We start from the raw sequence: 9,341 nt of genomic DNA, 5'->3' as shown, positions 1-9,341 counted from the left end.
CTAGAAAAAGTAGGTATAACTACTAATGACCCCTGTTAAAAGTTCTCCTTCCTTGTTCGTTTGAACTCGTACAGAATACGATAATTGTAAAAAACTGTATATAGATGCGTGCGTGTTCTTTTCCACTTCCGCCTACTTACACGTCATTTAAGTACCTACGCTTATTATGTGTAAAGTGATGTCTGCTATGTGCCAGTGTAGTATATAATAAAACAAATAAAAAAATTACGCAGTTGCTGTTTCGGCATGTCAAATTCAATTGCACTCAATAGTCCCAATACAGACCACTTCAATACCTCATCACTCTTATAAGTTAGTAAATTGTAAGTGATTGCGTATTAAGCCATGCTTACTAAAGACTGTCTGTAGACAGTACATTTTTAAGTAAATTTTTAAATTTATATAGTGCATTTTTAATGCAGACTTCATGCTTCCGAAATCAATAAAAGAATTAATAGTTATTACTTATTATATTTATTGGTATTTAAAGTGGTCAGTAGATACTTATGAGCTGTGGTCTATATCTAATAATTATCTGTAGGTACACCCGGATTAAGATTTTCGAGGTTACAATATAAAATTATAAAATTGTTTTATTGGTATTTACTTTTACACACATTTAATAAATAATAATTACGTTTATAATATTATACAGTGCAAAATAAGTAAAATAAGTAGGTAGTAAAAATCTTAAGTCTTATTTCTCGGAATTATACCTATATATGTTCTTATAAATACATTTTTATCAAAGTTACACTATAAAGTCACTATAATGATTTACAATCAGTGGCCCGTTTCAAATCGACAATTAAATTTAATATTTTATGTTATAGCTATTTCCTTGAAACTACACATTTTATATCTATAAATACCTAATACTTTAATGATTAAATTGTATTTTATTTATTACATCTTGGTAAGATGTCATATGAAGAGACACAATTTTTTTTGGAAGAAAAGAGAGAAGACGCGTCCGGGCTCAAAAATGAAATTTGGATTTCTTAACTGTGGTTTTTTTTTTTTTTTGATTTGTTGAAGTATAATGTGTTAAATATGCATAATTTTAATATTAAATTATATAATTAAAAAGTCAACTTATGTTGTATTGTTGTTTCATATTAAGTCTTTTGAAGTAATTTTGAAATTTTTACAGTTTTACGGTTTCATCTTGAAAAAAATGAATTAAAACGTTATATGATAATTCTCTACTTGTAAGAATATTTTTTGACACTTGAGCACTTCAAATGGAAATAATAGACTTGCAGTTCTAATATGTTCTTAAAAACGCATTCTAACAATTAACTTAATTATATTATGCTGAACTTACTATATAATTTTCAAAAATTAAAAATATATAGCTATAAAATATTGTACATTTGGATCTAGCCATCTAGGTACATAGTAGGTGTGAAAATGAAGTTTTTTTATACAAAAAAATGGAAATTCTCGCCATTCAAGCTTAACGGATGACCATCTCAACTATGTGCATATAGAGTGTGAATAAATAAATGATGATGAATTCGAAAAAAAATAGTGAACAATATCCAACAACAAAAATCACATTTAGTGCATTTACCAAGTACCTATTCAAACAGTTTTATTATTATTATTTTCTAATTTATAACTGTTAAATTATAGCATTTTGATATAATAATAAAACATTTTTAATTTTTGTTCTATATGGTCCATAAAACTTTAAATTTTTTAATATGGGGCCAGAATTCAAAAAGTTGCAGACTGCTTTAATAAAGTAAAAACAAAATACCAAATGTTAATAGAAAAAACTGGTAAATTCAGTTGGCGATTTGATAGAACTAATTTTGTTTTAAACTAAATATACGAGTAAGTAGTTATAAATATTTTATTTTTTTAAAGAAAAATGTTTTAATTATACACCTCATATGTTGTCCTCGTGCCTTTGACACCTATTTAATATTATTATGATAAGGCGTTAGAAAAAAAATATATATTTATAATTATTGCGAAATTTTTTCCAAGTATATAATTTATATTTGACAAAATCCTTAATTCTCAAGATAAACTTTTTTGGATATCTTATAAATTTTAGTTTCATTAGTGTCAATATTATAGTATTCTATAGGTATGAGTCTCGTTAACATGATACCAATGAATATTCTTAATAAATCAGATATTCGATATATTATTACTAACATTTAATACATACACTGTAAGTATGTGATTTAAGATAAAAATTTTTAGGTATCAAGTAAATAGGTACCTAATAATTATAACATGTAGGTAGGTACACTGTAGTACTGTACAGCAAATATCGTGCAGAAAATATTTTATTTTACATTGCGCTAAGATTACTTTTTTGATATCAGAATCTTGATATCGTGAAGTTATTATACAAATATTTAAATAGATACATAGGTACATTGATTTTCAGTTATCTTTACAATATTGTATGTTTATTACCTAACGATTGTAAAAAAATGATATAAACTAAATTTCAAATATAGGTATCACATTTGCTATATTATGCTGGGTTGATATAAGAGGATTAATAATAGTTATTAAACTACTTCCTTATTCAAATTCAGATTTAAACGCATAAAAATGTTGAAAATAATTTAGATGCCTAGTAAAAAAAGTAAATTTTATTTGACAAATCATCTTTTATATCCGTACATAACGTATACAGTCGCGCAACGACTGTGAACGTTCAATAATTAGTGTGAAACGTCGTCATTATGTACAATCAATATAGGTACCTACGTCATACATATAGAATATAGATGACCTATCTACTAATAAATAATTTAATAATATTTTTGGTTTGTTTTATTTTAACTATTATTGTTTTTAAATAATATACATTACATATATATTTTAATAGGTAATAATATTATCATTATAATCATTTATATTATACACATGGATAGACCTGATAAAAGGAACTATAATAGGAAGTCTACTGATAGTGAGTGGTGACACTTAATATTTTTATTTTTCAGACTTTGTACTTTTATCACATTTATTATAAATTGTAATTCTTTGAACTTAGCAGTGGGAAATCCATTATTCATTCGAGTATCATTTGCACGACCCATTATCTCAAAAAAAAAAAAAATAAAAATAAGAACTTTTTTGAAAATATTTCTATTATGATAATCCGCGTTCCGTATACGTAGTCTTATAGTCTTACAAAAGTTACGAGTATATTACTACAATAATATAAGTTTGTTTAGCAGTTCCAATTTTGTGTAATAACTTTTAACAATTGAATGAATCGGCCTATTATCAAACTATAAGGTAAAAATAGTATCAGTATTTCATATATTTTTACGATTTTTTTATTGGTTAAGGTTATACTTATTAGTGTTATTACTTACGTCTTACACTAAATTGGAACTGATACACATTAGTAATGTTTGCCAGGTGTGGTGTTATCTTAAAGCAAGTATTGTTTAAAAGATATATTTTTTTAAATAATTTACTCGTTTGTTGTCATCTTCTGCTTCATATTTCAATTATAATGCACAATAAATAAACAATAATGATGACAAAAGTACAAAATATACATGTTATTACTTTATTAGGCAATAAATTATTTTTAATGATATAATTTACATCTTAATAGTTGTTAATAATAACATCATTAATATGTTTCTTAATTTCTTAAAAATATCATGTATCAGACGTTTTAATACATCTTTAAAACCAAATTAATCAACTTTCCCCGTAACTGCTTACCTATTACTTATATATATAACCTAACCTAACCTTCCGTAGAGTGATTACGCCATCTCATAGTTCCAGTAGCTCGTAATTTGTAAATATAATATACCTATTTATATTTAATTATCAAATTAACACGAACTAATACATGTTGATTTACAGTAAAACAATAAAAATCAATCGTTTTTTTCCTTCGGCGATATAATTACTTGGACTGTCTTTCATTCACTTTGTGCGTACATCTGTCCAACAATAATATGACGACTTCTCGAGCAGCAACCGCAAAGTGCTGCCGTAACTCAGACCAAATTACTATAATAATAATTTTTATGTTATGATTTTTAGAGCGCAGCGCCGCGCCGTGGTTACTGTGTCGTAGACGTGTGGAACTACTTTAAAGTACTTTACACTAGTCGACATATCGTTCGAATAACGGCGGTGACGATAATGACGACTACTACGGCAAGAAGTGTCAAGTGTTTAATGACGTCTCTTGTTCACCAAAGTAGGTAGGTAGTACTATTTAACAAAACGAAAATAAAACCAAGGTTACAATGTTCATTGAAGTTAAGATGTGTGGGAATTTTTGTTGACTTCTCGTAACCTGTAATATTACATCACGTGATTTTAAAATTTTTTAATCAAACATTTTTACAAAATACCGGTTTTAGTTTTCAGTTTAAACAGCACTTATTTAAAACAAAATATTGTAACTATTTACTCCATACCAATATATTATTTGTGGTCTAACTATTATTATAACTTGTTAGTATGTGATTATGATTTAACGTTGTCAACTCGATATAATTTTATTAACTTACCCACAATTGGATATTTTTACTTTTTCTAGTTTCTACGCTTGGAGAGACTATTACGTTGCATAATTTTATTGAGTTTTGTATTATTATTTATTCTGTGTGTTTGCGGCAATACTCTACTGATGTCTGATCGTGTAATGTCAAATTAGATCTATTGGACTTCTACTCCATTAATTACACTCACTAGTTAGTCACTACTATGTATAATAAGTATCTAATAAAACTACAATTATCCAATGACTTTGGAACCTTTTAACTGTCTGGAGACACGCGCGGTATCTCGTATTTTTACTTGTTATTACTGTTGTTATGTGAAATATTATACATTTATAGGCTAAATATTTATAATTATTATAACATCTTGATCATTTATTGTATAAGCGTGTTTGTGTGCTATACCTATACACATCATATAATTCAGTAAAAAAAATTTAAACCGTGTTCGTGTATGTTGGCTAACTATTTTTTTTTTTTTTGTCAAAAATGAAATCGTCCGAATTCAAAGTGAGATATCATTATTTCGTTATTAACACGATGACTCTATTTTAATTTAACATCGTTCTTTACTATAATGGTTGATTTTTTTGTTTTAGATTTTTATATTTTACGTATCATTCGTAATATTATTGAGTGTCAAGTCAACCATAATTTTGGATTCAAATGATTGGCCCCAAATCAAGTACAACCACAACAATGATGTCGAGTGAGTAGTAAAAAATATAATATGACTTCACCCATCGTCAAATTTTCAAATTGAAATTTTGTGTTTGTATCTGAATTAAACTTTTAAATATATTCTAAAAATTCGAAAACACTTTAATTATTTGAAAAACGAATTTTTAGAATTAGATAGGTAGGTACTTAATGTCTTAATATAAAACAATACACGATGTCACGATAATTATATTCTATTGGTACAAAATAAGAAATGATGTTATCTAAATACATATGACTAACATTTATTAAATAATATAATAATATATTAGCTTATATTATATATATTTATGTTATTGATTTATAGTTAATATTTATGGTTGCAGATCACGTTTCCTGGAACTCTTAATTAATAATTGATTAATGTGTTAATTTAATTTAAAACAAGCTATTTCCGATCTGAACATAACTATAACACACAGTATAAATGATCAAATTAGATCATAAATTAGGGATTATATTATAATAACAATTACATTAAATACAAAAATAGAAGAAAAGTGTTGTTGTTGTGTGAATTTATGAACTCATGAGTCGTTCTTATTGTTATTGTTATTGTTATCACTAAATTTTCTTTTCTCAATAAACTAAACCAGTGGTTTCCAGTCAAAGAGCCGCGGCTCACCTGTGGGTAGCGAACAGTGCGGAACTGACCGAACTGGGCTGTGGATCGTATAATATTAACATTACTAACGTATATATTTAGAAAATAATATTACTTATATATTTTTATTATGTGCTTAATAATATTTGATCGATAATAAAGTTATATGGGAAATTGGGAACAAACTAAATGTTGAGAGTAATTTAAGAATAATATCAAAAATGTAGGAAAATTGATCTCAAATTAACTTCACTGCTATTCAAATTTATTCTCAGAACTTTTATTGCTTCATTATATCAATTGGTACGTCGAAAAACACTTCTATAATTCCATGTTTGGCGTGTGTGTTGAAAAAAAATTACCGCTTCCAATCCCCTTAAAAGTTAAAACTATCTTCGATTTAGTTATGTACCTATATTGCCTACACTTTACGCCGCACTACAGCATTTATATTCATATAATACATATAAAAAAATTAATACAAAATGAGAAGTTCTATGATTGATTCACCAACCATGATTACTGTCATTTTTTCTTTTAGTAATGGATTTATTTTAATTCAAGTTTTTGAAATTTTTAAGTATACTTAGTTATACTTCGAAATACTGACTTAGTTTAAGGCGTATTATAATGTGCAATTGTGGTACAAGTTTCGTATTTTCAGAAAATTACTCTTATTTATTTATTCTAAATTATCAAATAGATAGTTTTTTCTTGAAAATGTTAATATATCTAAATAAAAATTTCAACAAGTTGTTTCAGAGTTATTAAAATTTTATAAAACTATAATACTTTTTGTTAGTTCAACAGCAGATTTTCTAGACGAATTATTTGTAAACGACGCTTTGGTGACGACGACTCCTCCAGAAAAACAGACTATGATGATCGAAACTTCTTCTGAATGGACGAATGACTTTGAAAATTTTGAAGACTATCCATTGAAAAATTCCAAGATCAAGATGGCAAGCACAAGGACAACTATGACGACAACTACATCGAATACAACGACCATGACATCTACATTATCGCCAACGTTTATGTCTTCGTTAACCACATCTGCGTTGACGATTACGTCTGCTACGACAACAGCCGGCACATGTTAATTTTTCAATATTAACGTTCATTAGGTATCAAATAAGTTTGTCATTAAAATATATTATTCAAAAATTGTTTTGATTTCGGTAGTAATTTCAAAAATAGTAGGTACGTGTGTGTAATATATAATATATAATATGTATTTATTCTTTTTTATCATATATCATTTATGTATGTAATTTATTATATATATCTCTCTCTCTCACACACGACGCACACACTCTAGTTTACTACTTTCTTATGTTTAGACGTATTAACGTGTTAACGCATGTAAGTACATGTATATATATATCTATATATTATATATGAGAATTTAGTTATATGGTAAATTTAATTACCCTAATCGGCCTAATCCTACTGGTAGCTTACCATTTTTTAGCTGAATCAAAGGAGTAACATACTTACAATTTTAATTTAAAAAAAAATGTGGTCAAGTGGGTAACGCTCTGCTGTAGGTACAGTAGATACCGAGTGGACCTCGAACATAAAGTAGGTTACTATAATGGATGTGTTAAATCTGAATGCAATGATGGGTATCATTGAATACGAAAACGATTCTGAACGGAAATGATTTATCAGCCTATCGGATATATTTTTCATTGAGTGGAAAAAAAGGTGGTACATGTTTTAATAACCTGAGTATCTAAAATTAAATCATGAGTGGTAAATGTATACTTAAAAAACTGGTGTATGTTTCAAATTTCTACGACTAGTAATTTTTAACTATAACAAAAATCTAAAACTATTTGATAGTAAATCGTTATTTTACTTGATTATTATTTGATATTTTTGATTTGATAAAACATTTAAACTTTAAATACAATTTTTTAATTGGCCAACTCTCGACTTCTTTTATAATTATTGTAACTTGTAAGCCAACCTTATGGAAAATCGTGTATTAAATTTTCATTTCTTAGCTATACTTATACAAAAATTTTCATACATTTTTAACTACAAAATAATTTGCAGATATTCATGATTTTGAGAAATTTTGTCGATATTTTAACTTCAAACCCCAATAAAAAAAAAAAAAAATGCCATCCTAAGTAAATATTTTTTATTATATTATTTATATTATATTATTTTGATAACCAGTATCGTATAGGTAGTCGTTGTATAAATTATAAATTACATATATATATAGTTTTAAATGAGTGTGAAAAGCTTTGATATTAGTTAATTTTTTCTTGAGAGTGAACTAAGATCATTATTGTATAGGTATTATTTATTCTAAGGAAGAAAACATTTAAAAAAAATATCTTAAATCAAAATATTTTCCATAGCAATGGAACAATTTTTATAAAATTTTAATTTTAATTATGAACAATTACGAAAAACAACCATTTTTCGTGTAGGTAAGCTATTTTTTTTTTTATTACTTACGCGGTAGTACTACAGTATTACATTGCCTTAAAATAGTTCACAAAATAAATATCTTATGGATTCATAATTTAAATAGTTTTTCAGGGTTAAAAATTATAGAACGATCAATATATTTATATTAGTTATAATGACACCTATAGTTTTTACCTCATATCACGTGGTTTATGCGGTTTATTTTCCTTAATTTATACATATCATATTTTATTATTTTATATTAATTTAAGTATTCTATTTGAAATTACAGGATAGAATAAGAAATAAATTCATTTGGAATTGCGTATATAGGTGAAATCAATTTTAGTTGAAATGAGGGAGACATTTTTGAGATGATTCGGTAATTTTAGAAAGATGAAGATGAAAACCAATGAAGAATGGAATGTAGAGTGACATAAACATAGTTTACGTCATTAATCACGACCTAATGAAGTCAGAATTCTATAGTGGTGTAGGGCGTAGGTTGTCGATCCCATGTCGGAGCGAAAGGCAAAACGGAAGGAGAAGAAGAAATATTATTTAGTTAACTAAATAAAATATAATTTGAAATCAAATGCATATACGATATACGTATTCTTTCTAAACACGATAATATTGTGTTTATTGGTTACATATCGTCATATTGAATAATAACGATATTGATGGAACATGGAAGGTCGACCATCTAAGTGTCTCTTGGGATTTGGGAAATTGAGCTCTCCGAGTTTCATACTAATAATTCCAGTAATAAAACAGTGTAATAAAGTGGGATGATCCATTTTTAAGAATTAAAAATATTATATTTGATGAATACAGATAAATTGCTTATACATTTGTGAAAACAATTATATTTTTAACATGCCAATTAGTATTTACACAGCGCAAGATGAATAATATTTAGGTGTGTACTGAATAGAGAAAAATCAAATACTTTAGACAAATATTAGTCTATGTGTATCAATAATATTATTTATATTATAAAAATAGTTTATGTATAAAAACGTTAAAAGTAAAGAATACAAATTAAAAAGTAAAATGAAAAATACGCGTTG

At 26.4% G+C, this 9,341-nt stretch overlaps 1 protein-coding gene across 3 annotated transcripts; it reads left to right on the top strand.

Annotated features, from left to right (window-relative positions):
• Positions 1-3,299: 3,299 nt before the first annotated feature.
• Positions 3,300-7,249, top strand: LOC114128966 (uncharacterized). 3 transcript variants are annotated; one of them, XR_007603546.1, is made up of 4 exons: positions 3,300-3,934; positions 4,048-4,211; positions 5,114-5,223; positions 6,641-7,249. XR_007603546.1 is itself a non-coding variant. In XM_050198520.1 (3 exons), exons 1-3 carry the CDS (start codon positions 5,004-5,006, stop codon positions 6,939-6,941), a joined length of 432 nt encoding a protein of 143 aa, XP_050054477.1. In that variant the 5' UTR covers positions 4,228-5,003; the 3' UTR covers positions 6,942-7,249. The 3 variants fall into 3 exon arrangements, 1 of the variants encoding a protein (XP_050054477.1); XR_007603536.1 differs by having other exon boundaries at positions 3,313-4,211; XM_050198520.1 differs by lacking the exons at positions 3,300-3,934; positions 4,048-4,211 and adding an exon at positions 4,228-5,024.
• Positions 7,250-9,341: the final 2,092 nt, after the last annotated feature.

Source organism: Aphis gossypii, chromosome 1 (genome assembly GCF_020184175.1).
Source record: "Aphis gossypii isolate Hap1 chromosome 1, ASM2018417v2, whole genome shotgun sequence".
Taxonomy (NCBI): Eukaryota; Metazoa; Arthropoda; class Insecta; order Hemiptera; family Aphididae; genus Aphis; species Aphis gossypii.
Note: the sequence above shows the minus strand (reverse complement) of the source record. Positions and strands in the feature narration are given on the sequence as shown.